Source organism: Grosmannia clavigera, assembly GCF_000143105.1.
Source record: "Grosmannia clavigera kw1407 unplaced genomic scaffold GCSC_173, whole genome shotgun sequence".
NCBI classification, from domain to species: domain Eukaryota; kingdom Fungi; phylum Ascomycota; class Sordariomycetes; order Ophiostomatales; family Ophiostomataceae; genus Leptographium; species Leptographium clavigerum.
The window spans coordinates 56,523-74,648 of NW_014040765.1; the positions used below are offsets into that span (position 1 = coordinate 56,523).

Below are 18,126 nucleotides of genomic sequence, written 5' to 3' on the forward strand. Positions count from 1 at the left end.
CCCAGCGTATCGATGCAAGCGGAACGGGCTCTTGAACCCCATGCAACCTCTACGCCACAACCGCGACGACAGCCCTACCACCGCCAGCTCTATTTTTATACCAGACGCAAGCAAACGGCTTCTGTCTTAGCCCCTTCCGCCGGTGGTGCTATCCATGACAACTAGATGGCAGATGGTTACCGTTATTTGCAGGCTGGAAACCTTTTATATCTACCCCATCATCTCGCTAACTCCCTCCCACCACCTTCTTCCGACTCCCACCTGAACAATCTCCTTGGCCAGTTCCTGGCTGAGCCGTTGTCTCCCACGAAATCTCCAGATCCCGGCTCTCGCGGCCAGTCTTCTACCCTCGGCATGTACAACCAAAATCACCAACAGGGCCATGGCTCCCGTCTGAACGGTAACCCAACCGGGCGCGGCATGCCCATGCTGTACAGCTTCCAGCAGCCCGGAAACCACCAGCACCAGGCCATTCCCCAGCACCATCAGGTCTTGCAAGCTGCCGACCAAGTCACCCACAATGCTTCATCTGCCCTTGCCCATCACTCGGCCTACTCTGCCGGCGTCATGTCAAACGTCGGTCCGTTCTCAAACGGCCTGCAGAACGGCCACAGCGCAGCTATGCGAGCCGCACAGCAGACCCCAATGAACGAGCACTGGGCCGAGCAGCTTCGAATGCACAAGGAGGCCGAGACCGCCAACATTGCCATGGTCGAGCAGAACCAGGCCAACTACTACGCCCGCCTGAAAGCAAGCGAAAATAAAGGCATCGGTGGCCCGTCGCCAATATTGAATAACTCGTCCCTTAACGTGGACGGCGACGCAGAAGATGTCCGGAGAACCTGGACTATCGAAAAGAAGTCCAACAGGCGACAGGACTGGCACAACCTGGACCTCAGCGGCCAAGGCTTGCGTGCCTTGTCACCCCAACTGTTTCACTACGACTTTTTGCAGGAGCTTTACATTGCTTCGAACAAGCTGACGGTCCTACCAGCCGCAATCGGTAGCCTACGACAGCTTCGGCTGCTGGAAGCTTCCAACAACCAAATATCCGAACTGCCAGTGGAGCTGGGGATGTGCACCTTTCTCAAGCAGCTGCTCTTGTTCAACAACAACATTCGGACACTTCCTTACGAACTTGGTTCCCTTCACATGCTTGAGATGCTCGGTATCGAAGGCAACCCTCTCGACCCAGAACTGAAAAAAGAAATAATAGAGAAGGGCACCAAGTCCCTGATCGTCTATCTCCGAGAGCAGCCACCGAGTATGTATCTGTTATTCCGTCCCTTTCCGATGTGAGGAGAGTCTTGCTGACAGCGAATTTCTTGCAGTTCCACCGCCGCCGAATGATCGAAAACTTGTTGTCGTCCAGGAAGATGTATCGCCGGCCCTTGAGCATATCAAGGTCTTCTCCTGGAACATTCTAGGCGAAAGATACGCTACACCTCAAGTGTTTAGCTATACTCCGTCTGGAGCACTGGCATGGGACTATCGCAAAGAGAAGATCATGGATGAAATCCGCTACCGTAATGCAGATTTTGTATGCCTGCAGGAGATCACCACCGATGCGCTGCGTGAAACATTTGGACCAGAGCTGGCCCAGGCCGACTATAGATCGATACACTACCCTCGATCAAAAGCGCGCACGATGACAGAGAAGGATGCAGCCACCGTTGACGGATGCGCCATATTTTACAAGGGAAGCAAGTTTGTCTTGCTAGACAAGCAACTTATCGATTTTCAGGCCATCGCCATCAACCGGCCGGACATGAAGACACAGCACGACATATTCAACCGAGTCATGCCCAAGGACAACATCGCCATAGTAGGCTTCTTCGAGAGCCGCCGAACCGGTGCCCGCATGATCGTCGTCAGTGCGCACCTGTGCTGGGAGGGCACTCTCGCCGATGTCAAGATTGTGCAAACGGCCTTAATCATGGAGTTCGTGACAAAACAGGCTGAGAAATATGCCCGCTGGCCAGCCTTGAAGGACAAAAAGGCGATTGAAATACCGGGCACAGCCGGGGCTGACCCAGTCCAAGTCGAATGTGCGCCCTCCCAAGAATACCGCAGCAACACAGATTTACCATTATTCCTGTGTGGCGACTACAATTCGACAGCCGATAGCGGTGTCATAGAACTGCTTCGCGAGGGTCGGCTGCCGCGGGACCATCACGAGCTTGGCAAATACCAGTACGGAAACTTCACGCGAGATGGCATCGAGCATCCCTTCAGTCTCAAGTCTGCTTATCAGCATCTTGCCAGTACTCCGGACGAGCTTCCTTTCACCAATTACACACCCGGATTTGCCAACGTAATCGACTATATCTGGTACACGACCAACACGTTGGAAGTGGTGGAGGTACTTGGTCGCCCAGATGCGGAATATCTCAAGCGCGTACCTGGTTTCCCCAATTATCACTTTCCTGCCGACCACATCCAAATCATGGCCGATATTGTGATCAAACCGAGGAAAGACAAAAAGGGTAGCATCACTGCCTGAGACCCACACCAGGACTTGACCGCGAGCAGCAAACAGCTGTCGGGGGACCGGACATCTCGCTGCTTCTGACTCTGGGGAAAGGGGATGACACGTTTGCCTTTTTTGCTTTCCTCTTTTCTTTTCCGGGATACGTTTGGTTTCAGCGTTGGGCACTGGTGTTCTTGGCGACTGGAAAGGTCGTCTCCATTGTCGAGCTGCGGATGTCCGATGTGTGGATCGCACTTGAACCCGAGGCAGAGCGCACACCCCAATTCCGAAAGAGGAGGGTAAGGGGGCGGAAGAGGCGGAAGAGTCTCTGCTTTGTGTTGAAAGCTTTCTTGTCATCGCTTCCTGTGCCGATTCTAAGGCGGCGAGCTTGGATGGAGGAAAGGACTTGGCGTATACAACTTTGCACTGGCTCTTCTGGTCGGGACGGTCTATATCGCATACACGGAAAACCACTGTACGGGGTTGGTACTGTTGTGGGTAGGGAGATATATTGAAAGGTAGGGTTTGGGGGAGGGGGTGAGAGGAAGGGAGACAGGAAGGGAATGTCTTCAAGTAGGGGTGGCCGTTTATGATTGGATAGTGTGTCCAAGAAGGGAGAGGGCGCGTGAGTGCGTGGGCATGTTTGTAATATTACCGAGCGCCTGGGCGACGACTGCTTTTCTCCTTTTCTTGGGATACTGTTGTTTCTGTTATCATCACATTTTTTGCTCTTGGCTATCCGGCTATGCTTACATATCTCGACAGCGGTTCATCGCACTCCTTCCGAAAGCTTTGTGTCCGTTGTATGCGGAGAAATGGGCATTACCATCTGATCCTGCTAATATTGCCCGTCTCCCCTATGACACCTGTCTTGGGAACCATTACCTCTGGTCGTAGTGTCGTTTTGGCACCCTAGCCGCAACTCGCACAAACGCCCAATTATGGGAGGTAAAACTCAACGTTGTCCTTTTTTTTTATCCCATTGGCTGAAAGTGAGGTGGCCTTTCCGTGCTATTCAGTCCTGCTCCTAAAACATTACGTCAATCAAAATCATTCTCACACATTCAATGATATTGATATGTATGCTGTTACTATGTCCACTGCACAAAGAATTCTAGCGCGATGAACATGATCTAGGAACCAAAAACAAGGATAAAATTCAGAGAAACGGGGTAACGCAAAACACGACCAGAGTGACTTGGAGACACCCAAAGCCCCTTTATAGCATCAAGTACACCTCTAGGAATCAGGACCAGCCTCCATAAGTGTGCCTCTAATAAGAAAAAGGATATGACCGCAAGCTCGTCTTGCTTATCAAGCAAATCGCACTTCGTCAAAGAGACCGGCTCTCGCCTGCAGCAACGCCGCCAGTTCAAGCGAAAAAGACTGAAGGATCACCGTGTTGGTAAGAATGTGAGAAACCGTGACGGTCTTTTCTTCGTCGTCCTCCTCCGCAGAAAGCCCGACCCCCGGCATTTCGCTGTCGTCGCCTGTCTTCACACTGTCATCAGTGGCATCGTCCGAACTGTCCCCATGACTGTCGTCATCTTTCTTGGAGTCTGTCGCATCTGGTTGGGGTTGGGGCTGTTTGTTAAAGTTGAGAGGTATGGGTGCCACAGGATTCTTAGCAGGCGGAATGCCCACGCGACGTGCAAGTATTGTGCGGTCTACGGCCTGGAAAGCTACCACCTGACTCGCAATTGTGCCATCCCGACCGTCTGACAACCCGGTCTCCCCCCGCTGGCTGTTCGACGAATACGGCCTGGCAGGACCGCTGGCCCTTCGTGACGTGTTGTCCACAGCGAGCGGAAACTCCTTAGGGGGAGGACCTACGGGCCTCGTCGGGGTGGGCGTAGCAAACCCGTAGCCGCTGGAGACACCGACACTACTGCCTCCACTTCCGCCAATGCCACTGCTCCCGCCAACAGCGATAGCAGAGATGGTAGCTCTGTTGGGGTCTTTTCTGCCCCGAGGGCTCGCGGACCGGCTCGGAGTGCCCAGTTCTGAAAAGATGCGCTGCGCAAAGCCTTCGAGTGCAGACAGACGGACCGGCGAGCCACTCCTCTGGCCGTCGATGCTGGTGCGATCAACGACCGGTGTGGTCTGGTTACTGTTCTTGTAATATTTGGGAAATGGCGCGGCTTGTGACCCGGCCGAATCTGCTGCCTGAAATGCGTCACGTCGTCCCTGAAGGAGATCGCCGAACCGAGGAATGGAACGATGATAGGCAGTAACATGGTCCAACTGCGCCTGCAGCACGGACAAAAGACGCGGAAGGCCGGTCCAGGCTGGGCGTCGCCGGCAGTTTTTGATGGCCAGAGGTCCGCCGAGATCAGCAAATGCAGCAGAGTTCGAATCCAAGTCGCAATTGTCAATGGAAGGCGTGGTATCCTCGTTGTCAGCGAACACGTATTTGTCTGGTTGACGAATTAGCCAGCCCTCCAAAGCTACAAAGCCGCAGGTAGCAAGGTCAAGAATAGCTTCTGTCAGAGACAGATTGGTGTCAATAGGATTGATGAAAAAGGTCTCGAGCCGATCGATGACAGTGTTGAGCAGAGGGTCCTCGGCGCGGATGGTGTGCCGAGAAACGTCACGAGGCGCACCAGGGAGGCTGTCTGGAATGGCTGGAAGCTCGTGGCTATTGGCGGAGACCTTGGGGGCGATGAGCTTTAGCGAACAGGGATGGCTTTCCAGCCGAATGACCGTGTCCCTCAGGATGCAATCGTACACCTCGTCGAAATTGCCCTGGCCTCCGATGGAGCCGGCGATGGACATGAAAAACTCCACCTCCTGCTGATGGGCGCCGATGGTACGATGTGTGCCCGGTCCAACGGGCAGCGCTTCTGTGCGGAGCAGAGTCATAAGAGCATGACGATGATGACGTCGGAGGATAACAGAGACAAGCTGCAGGGTTACATGTATGGTCTGCTGGCTGTGGGACTTCAGGCAGGCCAAGATCAGGTCGACCAGGTTGAAGAGAATCGGCGTGGCAGTGAGGTCAGCCTTGGCTGCCATCATGGTGGCAAGGTCCATGGACTTGCGCTTGCGAGCAGCGCTCACAGCGTTCTTGGTGGCCGACCTTCCGGCGCCCAAGGTATCGGGGAGGGCAAGGAGATAGTGAAGAATGAGATTGATCATATCGGGATGGTCGAGGGACTCGAGAATTCTCCGCAGGTAAGTCAAGACGGCCACGGACGAGCCACCGTCGATGTCGGATGATTCCAGCAGAGACGGATATCTGGAGACGTTAGACGGGAGAACAGGGGAGACAACAGGAGGGAGGAGACCGCGTACAGGAGCTGCTGCAGAAATATGACCTGGAAGTGTTCGAGAAGTGTCGACGTCACCTCGACGGAATGGCAGTGATTCAGAACATCCTGCCAGAAGAGAAGGTGCGAGAGGAAGGTCTCGAGCTGGACCTGAAAGTCGGGGGAGCATGAGCCGACGATCTCAGTCGTAGTCTGTGGATGCTCGTAATCGGACAGCGCCAGGATGGGTGGCAGGCCGTTGGAGGGATGGTCAATGACGAGTTTGCGGCTCAGCTGACTGTAGAGCGCGCCGAGGCCGGTGGCCATAAGCGTGCTGAGGTCACTCTCGACAATCCACTGCTCGAGAGTGACCGAGGCCGAAGCCGCCTCGATGATATAGAGCAGGCCGGTCCGTGCAAAGTCGCCGACCCTGCCTTCAGAATGGATGTAGTCCATCAAGATGTAAAACAGCGGAAAGTCCTGCCGCTGCGTCTTTCCCTTGAACCGCTCGTGGCTGTTTGGCTCTTTTTCGCCGTCAGACTGCGGCTGGGGCTGCTTCTGGTCCTGGTTCGTGTGGAACCATGCCGGCAGCATGTCTGGCTTGAGGCGGATCTTGGTCGTGACGTTGAAGGCCAGCTCGACAACCTTGGTCTCGGTCTCGGAGTCGAGGCGGATGCCATTGGTACCGGTGACACGCACAAAGAGGGTCGTCAGGCTGGAGGCAAAGGTGTAGTTCTCGACGAAAGACTCATCTTCGCTCTCGATCAGGGTGCCAAAGAAGTAGACGGCCTCCTGGATGATGGCTAGGTTGTGAGATGTAGCCGCAATCCTGCCTATCGGCACGTACATCTGCGACTCGGCAGAAAAGCCGAGACATGTGTGGGGGAGTGGCCGGCGCGACTCGTCTTGCAGGACGTCGGTCAGCTCTCGGATCTGGCGTGCTACACTGGCAGCAGCGCTGTTTTCGTGGGTGAGGTTTGAGGCGTTGCGCCATGTTTGCTACACATGGAGAGAGGCTGTCAGCTCGCGATTGCGATCTTGGCCGCTCAATGTACGGCTATTGGCACCTCATTGGGCACATCGATGCCTGATGCTTACAATGAGCTTGTCGTATTCTTTTCCAAAGCGGTAACGCCGCCGGTGCGGATCGTTGGCAATGTCCCTCCTCGAGTTGCCAGCCGCAAGCGGCGAGTGGCTTAACAGTCGCGACCACTACGGGGGGATGTCAGCAAAAGAGACAAATATGACGACGTGACGACGTGACGACGAAGCAGTGTGGCAGCGTGTCAGCCTCACAACACGACGCCGTAAGATCGTAGCAGCCTCGTAACGTACAAAATCCATGATATCTTCAGGTCATCGCGACGGTCGGTAGTCAAGGTGCAGATTCCTCATGTGGCATGTTAAGAAAAGGAGAAGAGAAAAGCTTCGTCCTGCGACTGTATATCGTGAGATCAGGCCGCTTCTCTCCTGCCGGCGTTCTCGGCCTCCGGTCAGGTCGGTCACTTCGGTTCAATATCGACCGTAGCACTGGCTTTCACCACGTTGCTGCCCCTCGCATTTGGTGGGCTTTCGTGCTCTCGGTTGTGCGAAGCCCCTTTCAACTATGGCTTCGAATGCACTTCGTGCATAAACTATTGAGTCGTGTTGCAGATCTGGCAGCAGCATTATAAAGATGACTAAGTTTCACCCTAGTCCGGATCAGGTTCTGGTGGGGTATAGCGAATATTTAACTTACTCAGTACGCCGTATGCTGTACTCCGTACTCCGTACATACGTCGTACTACTTGGCTGACGAGTATCTTTGCATTTCATCTCTTCTACGGAGTACCAGGACGACCGTGCCATTCTGCTCTCTTAGTTTGTACCGGCTCTTGCCGTATGTCGTATGCCCTCTTTGCTTTTGTAAAGAAGGCACCACTCCTGCGGTTCACGACTCTGTATGGTGTTTCTTCACATCAATAGATCTTCGGATTATTAAAGCAAGACGCGATACAACTTATAAAACCTGGACTCCGTAGAGCACACACAATAAAGACAACATCTGTACGCTCGGAAGTCCCGTATGTGCTCTATAGGGAAGGTTACCTCTGATGTACGGAGTACCTCTTGCGTCCCCTCTCGGTGCTTCAATCATTCCTGTCCATCCCAAAGAGTTTCGGTGTTACCATGTATTGTGGGAGATTGTGATCGGCCGAACAACCTTTCATTGCCAACCTCAACGATAAATTCCAATGCTAGCCATCTACACATGGCACAAGACTCCACCATTTTGGCAGTGCTTAGCTCAGATCCGGTTCCTGTCGTGGCGAAGCAGCTCCTATTCGAACAGGTCGGCAAATTAAGCTGCAAGGCTTATTTCTAGGCACTGCCACAAGAGCGCGAGGGTAGGACTCCAGTGACACACTCGCTCTTACGTCTATGTGCATGCATACGGAGACCGGTCATGTCGCGTGGATAGGTGACCAGGTGATCTCGACGGCTGTGCAAGCACACGAAATGGCCAATAGGCTTGAACTACATGAAAATGCCAACCTCCTTAACTATCGCTGCATCTTCGTATACCGAAAGCCTTGTCTACTCCGTACGTCGTATCTCCCCAGCCGGGCGCCTATCGGAACCCGGGGCTAAGCCCCCAAAAGGAGGTCCAAATAAAAGGCCGCCATGAGAACGTCTGCCTCTCGACATACATACACTTTACACCACCCAAATAAACCACCACAATGAAGCTGCTCGGCTCATCCCGGAAGGGCAAAGAACACGCGAGCAACGCACCGCTTCGAAGCCAGACCCTTAATTATGCAGCTGGACCTGCGACTGTTCCAGCTTGGCATATCCAGGACACGCCATATTATCTACCGCCTCAGCCTCCTTCGGTTGTTGTAAATCAACATTACTACATCAATGCGCCTTCAAGTTCTCCTGGTATTGCTAGCCCAAGAAAGCTCCTCGCCGGCAGTACTGGTTGCATCGCCAAGCTGAACCTGGGCTCGGTGGCCAACCTAGCCACAGATCTGCTCCCCATGGACATGCCACATATTTTCGACGACCGACCATCAGCTATTCAAGCCCCTGGTCCGACATTCGTCCACAAGGGTATGACGCTGTATGATCAACTGTCGTCCGGATTCGACAGCGTGCTCACATCGATCGACCACGGCTTGGACACGGGCAGAGAAGGCTACCCGTTACATGGTTTAGTGCCTTACCCGCAGACTTCTCCATACCTGCAAAACGAAGCGACACCTGTATATGATGGGGGTGGGGATGGCCCAACATTGAAGATTCAGCCTGCTGCGACTTCGTTGCCGTCGATCTCTGCAAACTACTTTGCAAAGGTGGACATGTATGCAAATTCAAAGCTCAACTCCAAACTGCCACCTCTAAGATTGTAAGAGTAGCACACCTGCCACCGTGTTTTTTGTTTCTCATTCTAACGCCACACTGCCACTTCAGATATGTAAACACGTATCCGCTTCTTTGCCTGGCTGCAAAGTACTCGGATTGCGTATATGAGCAGCCACGAGGGGCTGAGCGGTATTTTCACGTCAATGCAGACTGGCGCACTGGTACCAAAGCCATGGTTATCAGATCTGTTCCCATGGATCATACCAAAACAATCGTCTTCGCCATTCGCGGAACGGCCACATTTATGGACTGGGCCGTAAACATGAATGTAGCGCCGACTTCACCAGCCGGCTTTCTTGACGACCCGGGCAACCTCTGTCATGCCGGTTTCCTTTCTGTGGCGCGCAATATGATTCAACCCGTTGCCAAGCGGCTCCGCGAACTCCTGCAAGAGGGGCGTACCTCCTACTCCCTTCTGATCACGGGGCACTCGGCCGGTGGTGCCGTTGCGGCGTTGCTTTATTCGCACATGCTGGCTATCTCACAACAGGCCAGCTCGGAGCTCAACTCTCTTGCTGGTCGGTTCCGTCGGATCCACTGCATCACTTTCGGGACGCCACCTGTATCGCTGCTGCCCTTGGCCAATCCGGACCGAAAAGGCCTGAACAAATATCTTTTTCTAAGTATTATCAACGAAGGAGACCCGGTAGCAAGGGCCGACAAAGCATACGTGAAGAGCTTGCTTGAGCTATTCGTCAGCCCAATATCCAAAACAACACCAAATGACCAAGGAAACTCCGGGGTTGGTATCAAAGACCTGAGAACAGAAACTGCGGCGAGTCCACTGCGGCCATGTCGGCCATTTAAGCTTAACAAGCACCACCAGTATGCGAAGTGCAATGATGCTCACCACACCAACCAACTTGTTTACGATATTCGCAGATCTCGCGGACTGAAACCAGTGTGGAAGGTACCACAATCAACGCTGAGTAACCCTGGTCGTTTGATCGTGCTACGCGCAGGATGTCCAGCCCAGACAATAGGTCAGGGACACAGATCCATCGAAGAATTGCTGGACGACGGCGTTGTGGCACAGTTGACAACAGACGAGCAGCTGCGGGAAGTTATCTGGGGCGACCCGACGTACCATACCATGAAACTCTATGCCGGGCGCATCGAGACTCTTGCTATTGGTGCAGTCACGGCAAATGGCTGCGACTCTCTCTAATTATCGAGACTGGTGTGAAAAGGTGACAATTCCTTCTTCTAAACCGGGCTATGCTTCTCTACCGTAATCTAATTTGACCTGCCTATGCTGCATTCTGTTGTGTCATTTCGTCATACGGCGTAGAATACGTACCATCTCGCACGTATCTTTCTCTTGCTGGTTATCAATCACTTGGCTCCCCGTAGACGGCCCTCGTCCCAATCTGACCAGCGCCGAATGGCCTCGTCCACCTCCATCACCGCCTTGCGAGTGGCCTCCACCTGAAACCATTCACGGTGCTCTCTGTTACAAGCCGGGCATTTTTCCCCGTCCATGATCCGTAGCCCCCGGCCAGCAAGCTCAATGTGAATCAGCCGCTCGACCTTGTGGCTGTGCGGTAGTTTGCGTGGCAGAGCTGTGCTGGGATCTCCGTCGCCAGAAGTAGCCGAGGCCGACGAAATGTAAGGGTAGTACCGAATCAAGGATAGATCGTACCCACACTGCCGCTTCCACTCATTCAGCCGCCGCTGGACGTTGTTGGCACGCCCAATCTTGAGGAGTAGTGTACCTGTGCCGCCGCCACCACCAACGCCTCTTGTCTTTGGTTGTGCAGCTGCGTATGATTCTAGCACGTCGCTGCCACGGCGTTGCCCTCCGGTTATTGGCTGTCCTGACGGCACCAACAAAGAGCGGGCAGCCGAGGCCGTTGGTGCAGGTGTACCCGACTCTGGCGTAAGCCAAAACATGTAGATATAGCCCGCCTCGTCTGTCTGGGAGATCGGCTTGGCCAGTTCGGCCATCAGCAGCGAAGCCGTCTGGGGCGAAGCACTTTGCGGCACCAGCGAGGCGTGTTGCGCTATCTGGTGTGCCGCGGAAGACGCAGGAGGGTGATCGGAGTTCTTGGGAGGATGATGTCCGGCAGTATTTGATGTTGACGTTGGCTGAAAATGCTGCTGTTTCATGGGTCCAGAATGGGACGGTGGCCGCTGGCTTGGTCGGGGAGGTGGCTCGGGTATTTCGTCGATGGGGGGCTGAAAACAGCAGCAAAATATAGACCGACCCTTGGAATTTGGCGAAGGTAGGTGTGGTTTTTCGTGCTTTGACTGGCTGTTCCTCCGGTGGACAGAGCCGACAGACATCAGCCCTAGGCGGTCGGCCAACGTGTCCAAGCTCGATCGTCCCTCTAGGGCCGTTGTTGGAGAAGCGTGGTGACCCGGGCCAGACTGGTTGGACGTGACAGCTTGCTCCTTGTGTTGCCAGCAGTAGAAACGCCCTTCTCCAGTTTCATCAGTGTGCAGGCCATCGCCGTTTGTGTTGCTGCCCCCTCGTGAGTACGGGGATTGATCGGGCGTCTGGGAGGTAGCGAGAGGCCGTCGGCACGGGCGTCCGGCGGAGGTAATGCCACGACATGTCGTTGCTGCGTTCCTTGAGTCGGAACGCGCTATCAATGACTCAGGGGTATTTGCTATGAACGGCATGCTTTACTGCGTTGATGAAAAATGATCGATTGAAGTCAAGGCAGGCAGAGCCTGAACTGGCACAGCATTTAAACAAGGAGAGGGAGCCGAGGACTGGGATTATTGCATTGCCGTGGGTCTGGCTGCCAGGGTGGCAGTGCCATACATGCCCGCTGTTTCGCAGAGATCACGAGCCTCATAATGCCACATTCCAGCGCAGACTCGCATCAGGCTGGACAGACGGTGGAGACAGCAGCAACCCACAGCGGCCCGATCTGTGGCTTGAGGATGGCACAGCCACAGTGGACATAGCGTCTTCACTTTGCGCCCAAATACAGATGCAGATAGTGCAGTTGCAGCAGAAGGAGGAAACAAAAGCGGATGCTTCTGTAGAATCTGATCTCAGACATACTATCGTAAAGCCTTGAAGCATAATGAAGCTTTGTTTTTAGCCTGTATGGCGTAATACATCCCGCGTAAGACGATCGCTCGTTTTGCGGCAAGCTATTGGTTTGCTTACGAACCCCCCGGCAGCACTATTTAGCACTTCAAGTAAAGTTGGCGCTAACATCATCTCGGGGGCAAAGTTGGGAGTTGACCTGTAACGGAACTAAGTAATATGCTCGTGTACATACAAGTACACGTGCTACGACATGCAATGCGCCTGTTTCCACGCTTATGTCAGGCGTCTAAACCTGCAGCCGCGTACTGCTGATGTCATGGGCTCTCACGTGCTTGTACTCTCAAAACTGATGCCAACACTGATCCAACATGATTTTAGTCGCATTCAGCTGCTGCTGATTTCCTAAGGCTCGAAAATTTGGAGCACATATATAAGCCATTTGACGAGGGAGGGATTTCCCGAAAGACGATTCGTCGTTGGACATAGATAGCACCCGGCTACAATACACACACTGTGTACGGTAGGTGTCTTCGCTGATCATAATCCCAGACATCACACAATGGAGTTCTGCTGGCTTTTCGGGCTTGTCCGATTGGCCCATAGGTAGAAAATCTTTGATACCATTACTAACAGGATTGAAAACGTTGCAGGCTCAAGATAGTACCGCACCTTGCTGGCTCGCTAGCTATAACAAGACTTCGTTGGCAACTAAATGATTTCTCGACTTCATCTTCTGCTACATATACGGTTGCTAGAGAAGTCTACCTAGGATTAAGGTTTCATGCAAGTCGTTGCTCTGTTTTATCGTCCAAGATCCTGGCTACAACGCCGAGTCAGCACCTAAACCTCCATAGTTCTTTCTATTCCCTGCTAGACCTCCCTGTCGCCTCACGGTCAAGATGGAAAGCTTGAAGGACGAAAAGTCACGCGACAACACCGTCGACATCGACACCGAGGCTGCAGTCCCCAGAAGTCATGCTGCCTGGTTCGGTGGCAACGGAGTCTACGTTGGCCCTCGCATCGGTCCCGTCATCAATGGAAGCGCCTCCGATTCCGACACGGATGACAGTAGTTCTGCCATCCTCAACAAGCAGCTTGCCCAAGAAGACGGATGTGCCATACAATACCGCACCTGCAGCTGGCAGAAGGTCTGCGCACCACAACCAATACCACGGGGTGTATTACATCCTAGTTGCTGATCACCTGCCATTCTCTCTACAGACTGCCGCTCTGCTGTTCTCCGAGTATATCTGCCTTGTAAGTGCTGATTATCCTTGCTTTCTCGCCTTTGTGACAACTCTCAATGATGACCATGTTCCTCTTGACATCTTAAAAGGCCATAATGAGCTTTCCATGGTCCTATAGTGTCCTTGGACTTGTGCCTGGGTAAGCGTTACATGGCCACATAGCCCTCCCATCGCACTTGGCCGTCCGTACTAACTGCCTGCAGCCTGATCTTAACTGTTGTGGTTGCTGCCTTTGTCCTCTACACGTGAGTTACCGCACCCAACATCTCTTGCACATAATTGTTTAACGATGTGCAGGTCTCTTGTGCTTTGGCAGTTCTGTCTGCGTCACCCCGAGGTTCGCGACGTGTGCGACATTGGCCAGATGCTGTTTTGGAACAAGAAGTGGGCCTGGTATGCTACGGCTTTCATGTTCTTGTTAAACAATACTGTAAGCTTTTGAATGTTTCATGTGTGACAGCTTATCGTCCCTGCTTCCTGGCTAACACCTCCGCAGTTCATCCAGGTACGGACACGCTTTTCTGCCTCCACGCGCCCCATCCGTCAACTAACCAGGACAGGGCCTCCATGTGCTTGTTGGTGCTAAGTACCTGAACACCATGACCGAGTCCGACAGCATTGCCTGCCGCACCGTCAGCTTTGGAGTGGTCATGTTTCTTCTCTGCTGGCTGTGCTCGCTGCCTCGGACCTTTAGCATGTTGTCCAAGCTAGGAACTGCTTCTGCTCTGTTTACTTTCGTGTCTGTTCTGCTGGCCACCATCTTTGCCGGCATTGAGAAGCACCCTGCGGGCTACGACCCACGCCCATCTTTCACTGCCGCTGATGGCACGAAGGCCGTTGGGGGTAATCCTATCGTCACGGCCATTCCTGTAGCCGGTACCACTTTTGTGGCTGGTCTCAATGCCTTTATGAACATCAGCTACACGTTCATCGGACAGATCACCCTCCCCAGCTTTATCGCCGAGATGAAGAACCCCAGGTAAGACGTAATGGCGCATCAATGTTTATATAATCGCAAATTGCTAATACTCATCTCCTCAGAGAATTTCCCAAGGCACTATGGGCCTGTACTATTGCCGAAATCATCGTCTTCAGCATAGTCGGCAGCGTTGTCTATGCATATACCGGAAACCAGTATATGACCGCACCAGCCTTTGGTTCCCTGGAGCCGCTCTACAAGAAGGTCGCCTTCTCCTTTATGATTCCGACGCTTATCTTCCTGGGCGTGCTCTATGCCTCTGTGTCTGCTCGATTTGTCTTTTTCCGAATCTTTGACAACACTCGCCACAAGAGCGAGCACACTGTTCTTGGCTGGTCCGTCTGGGCCCTCATTCTGCGTACGTCATATTCAACTGGTATCTCACTCCCTTTGATCGAGCGCACTAACACAGCTTTTAGTGGCTACCTGGATCCTTGCATTTATCATTGCAGAAGTCATTCCCTTTTTTTCGGATCGTACGTGATGACCTCTTCCATCGGTGTTTTTGGACGCCCTAACACCTTTGTGCTGACTCTTTCGGTATCTAGTTCTGTCGCTTATGTCGTCCTTGTTCGACAGCTTTTTTGGTTTTATTTTTTGGGGCGTGGCCTACCTACGCATGCGCAAAGTTGACGGCGGCTTGGATTTCGTCAAGGAACGGAATGTCAGCGGAATACTGCTCGCCGCTCTGAACGTTTTCATCATTTTGATCGGCTTATTTTTCCTCACTGCAGGAACGTATGCAAGTGTACAGAGCATCGTTGACGCGTTTGATGCGGGTCAAGTAGGCGGCGTCTTTAGTTGTGCCAGCAATGGACTGTAGACGAAGTTCTGTCATGATCAGGTTGCGAAGGCGGCAATATAGATTGCAGGAAGGGCCACGAGGTGCTGTCATTTTACCACAATATTTTATTTCCCAGAAGCTTTTGGCCTTCTCAGCCTGACGAGGCTTGCTTTCATATTGGTTATCAGCTTGGCTTCCAAACAGCCAGAGTGGACGAATACTTCTCACGATGAAGCTCGTGAAGAATCGAATGTCTTTCGATCTGCTGACCACAGCTCTTGCAGGTGAGTGCATCATCGACAGTTTTAAGAACCCGGGATTTTCGTGTTCTCATCTCTGCAACACCCTTTGGCTACTGGAACCCCCCCCTTGTTTTACATTTCGTGATCGTTGTTAGACAATCTTCGTCTGCCAACATGCCTAGTACGGGGTACGCCGCACAAGTAAACCGGCTAAGCTGGATCGCATATGTGCAATGATCAACCTGTTAACCAAAGCCGCTTTATGTTTACTCGGTCTCGGCAGTTTCCACAAGCACTCCTCACTCAACAGCAGGTATGCAAAGGAAAAAAAAAAAGCTTAAGCTATTATGTACGGAAGATACACCGTGAACGAAAACTGAAAACAAAAACCAAGGCGAAAAGGACGGAAGACAAACGTGGTAACCAGATACAGAGGCCCCTCCCAATCCGCGTCTCTTCCATCGTACACGGCCAGGTGGCGTCCATGCACATCTACATGCACCCGCCCCAAAGAAAACCAATCCGCGGCAACGTGAATCGTTGATTACTTACAGGAGAACCATGCTCGCACCGGCAAGCATGGCAACAACCACGTACAGACCAACAGTCAGATCACCCAAGCTGCGCATCGGGTTGCCGGCAGCCGCGCTCTTGCTCGAGCTGCTCGACTTGCTGGTGCTGGTGGTCTTGCTGGTGCTGGTGCCCTTGGCAGTGGCAGTGGCGGCATAGCTGTTGCTAGAGCTGGCTGCTGCCAGACGAGTAGAGCAGGACGCAGCAACGGAGGCTGCCTTGACAACCTGTGCCTGGCTGTCCCAGTCGCAAGCGGTGGAAGCAGAGCTCTGCTCCTTGTAGTACTCGTTCAGCACGTAGGCGACCTTCTGCTCAGCAGAGCACATGATGTAGGCACCGTAGACACCAGTGCTGGTGTTTCCGTTGATACCAGCGCAGGCGCTGCTGCTCAGGCCACAGACCTGGCCGAACAGGCCGGCGTAGGCACTCGAGTTCAGGCCAGTGGCGGGAATGCAGGACAGCGAGCTGTACATGCAGTCACACGTGGTGTTGTCAGGGGTGGGCGGCAGAGTGTCCGAAGCCTTCCACGAAGCATCAATGGTGGGGCACGAGGCCGGGCTGTTGGTTGCAGTGTAGGCGCTCATGGCGGTGGAGCTGGGGCTGACCGTGGCGATGACCGACTTGAGTCGGGAGTAGCCCGCCAGGGTAGACGCAGAGGTACCGTCAACGGTCACCAGACCTATTGTGGAGAACCGTTTATTAGAAAATTGATGCAGAACAGAGATAGGACGAGAAACCAGTAGGCGGTGTAAAACTTACCGTAGTCGTTCGTCTCCTCAAAGTACATGTAGACAATGCCACCGGAGATCACATCGGTCATCTCGCTCGAGTACAGTGCAGTGGTCTCCTCCCAGATACGACCGGCGGCACCGCTAGGCGTGTTGCAGCCGTACTCGGCGAAGAAGACGGGCACAGAGTAGTTGGAGAAGAACTCAACCTGCGTCTGGTAGCCGGACTTGACAAAGGTGCTCTGACCGCACCACTCGTAGATGTTGTAGCCCCAGAAGTCGATGGCGCTCTCCTGGTCGCCACAGTTGAAGTAGTAGGCCATCTTGTCGCGAATGGTAGCGTCGTCGTTGGCGGCATAGCCCACACCCATCCAACGGGAAACCGTGGAGTTGATGTAGGCCTTGGTGTCGCGGACGGCAGCCTTGACGTAGGCCGAGGCATCAGTGTTGGTAGCATTGTTGGTGACCTCGTTGCCGGCAAAGAAGCCGATGACGTTGTCGTACTGGCTCATCTCGTCGACAACGGCCTTGTAGCGGCTGAACAGGGCCGTGTTCCAGGCCGGGCTGTCACGGTTGATGGAGTTGGACGGCTCGCTCAGGTCAGAGACGACGTAGATGCCGGCCGCGGCCAGCAGCTTCATGCAGGCGCTGTGGTCGGCCGTCGGGTCGATGGCGTACGTGCGGATGACGTTGGTGTGCAGGGCCTTCAACAACGGCACGTCACGCTCGCAGTTGGACTCATCGCTGAGAGGATCGATGAAGGTGGTGCTGGTCGTGGTGCCGGCGGCGCCCGTGTCCTGCTGGTAAGCGACACCCTTGAGGAAAAACTGCGTGCCGTTCTTGAAAAAGAACTTGGTGCCCTAGATAGAGAGTGGGAGTCAGCATGTGCAACGGAAGGCCCAGACGGTCGGAAGAGCTGGAATCTCACCTTCATGATAATCGGCTCGACAGAGGTGGAAGCAGTCGAAGCCGAAGCCGTGGTAGAGGCTGCTGCGGCCTGACCAAGCAGGAGCAGCGTGGAGAGTGCGACAGATTTGAAACCCATCTTGGCGATTGTTGACGGTCAAAAGGTCCAGAGAAGGATTTGTAGAATGAGATGTAAATTCCGGAAACGGGCAGGTAGCGGACGGGCAGGACGGCAGGTCGTGCGGTCGTCTCGGAGAGAGGAAAAGATGGACTGAATGAGCGTACGAATAGGTAAAAGACGTGGAGAAAAAGAGGTTTAAAGAAAAACGTGTAGCATTCACCAAAAACGACCGTTCCTGGTAAGAAGAATGCTCGGGTGTGCAAAAAGAGAGACAATGAAGATGAGAAGACGGAAGGATAGATGAGAGCCGATCGGAGGGAGAAAAAGAAAACGGGCTGAAACAGGAAAAAGAAAAAAGGGGAAAAATCTGGTGGTGATGTTGATGCGCGCCGTACTCCGTAGTCGTATGCCACACC

At 53.5% G+C, this 18,126-nt stretch overlaps 6 protein-coding genes across 6 annotated transcripts; 3 read left to right on the forward strand and 3 right to left on the reverse strand.

Annotated features, from left to right (window-relative positions):
• Positions 1-354: 354 nt before the first annotated feature.
• Positions 355-2,503, forward strand: CMQ_7206 (transcriptional effector; the record flags this gene model as incomplete). The annotated part of the gene is made up of 2 exons (XM_014314211.1): positions 355-1,264; positions 1,332-2,503. The coding sequence occupies 2 exons, from the start codon at positions 355-357 to the stop codon at positions 2,501-2,503; spliced, it is 2,082 nt and encodes a 693-aa protein (XP_014169686.1).
• Positions 2,504-3,784: 1,281 nt separating this feature from the next.
• Positions 3,785-7,062, reverse strand: CMQ_7549 (uncharacterized protein; the record flags this gene model as incomplete). The annotated part of the gene is made up of 4 exons (XM_014314554.1): positions 3,785-5,708; positions 5,765-6,717; positions 6,817-6,930; positions 7,054-7,062. 4 exons carry the CDS (start codon positions 7,060-7,062, stop codon positions 3,785-3,787), a joined length of 3,000 nt encoding a protein of 999 aa, XP_014170029.1.
• Positions 7,063-8,441: 1,379 nt separating this feature from the next.
• CMQ_7460 (lipase, class 3) lies at positions 8,442-10,294 on the forward strand (the record flags this gene model as incomplete). The annotated part of the gene is made up of 2 exons (XM_014314465.1): positions 8,442-9,109; positions 9,175-10,294. The coding sequence occupies 2 exons, from the start codon at positions 8,442-8,444 to the stop codon at positions 10,292-10,294; spliced, it is 1,788 nt and encodes a 595-aa protein (XP_014169940.1).
• Positions 10,295-10,461: 167 nt separating this feature from the next.
• Positions 10,462-11,235, reverse strand: CMQ_7229 (uncharacterized protein; the record flags this gene model as incomplete). Its single annotated transcript, XM_014314234.1, has 1 exon — positions 10,462-11,235. The coding sequence occupies one exon, from the start codon at positions 11,233-11,235 to the stop codon at positions 10,462-10,464; it is 774 nt and encodes a 257-aa protein (XP_014169709.1).
• Positions 11,236-13,032: 1,797 nt separating this feature from the next.
• Positions 13,033-15,182, forward strand: CMQ_7579 (amino acid transporter; the record flags this gene model as incomplete). The annotated part of the gene is made up of 9 exons (XM_014314584.1): positions 13,033-13,281; positions 13,355-13,390; positions 13,470-13,519; positions 13,584-13,625; positions 13,678-13,810; positions 13,941-14,359; positions 14,422-14,717; positions 14,779-14,835; positions 14,908-15,182. 9 exons carry the CDS (start codon positions 13,033-13,035, stop codon positions 15,180-15,182), a joined length of 1,557 nt encoding a protein of 518 aa, XP_014170059.1.
• A 751-nt stretch (positions 15,183-15,933) lies between these two features.
• On the reverse strand, positions 15,934-17,728 carry CMQ_7367 (glycoside hydrolase family 72; the record flags this gene model as incomplete). Its single annotated transcript, XM_014314372.1, has 3 exons — positions 15,934-16,634; positions 16,715-17,543; positions 17,612-17,728. 3 exons carry the CDS (start codon positions 17,726-17,728, stop codon positions 15,934-15,936), a joined length of 1,647 nt encoding a protein of 548 aa, XP_014169847.1.
• Between the last annotated feature and the right edge of the window lie 398 nt (positions 17,729-18,126).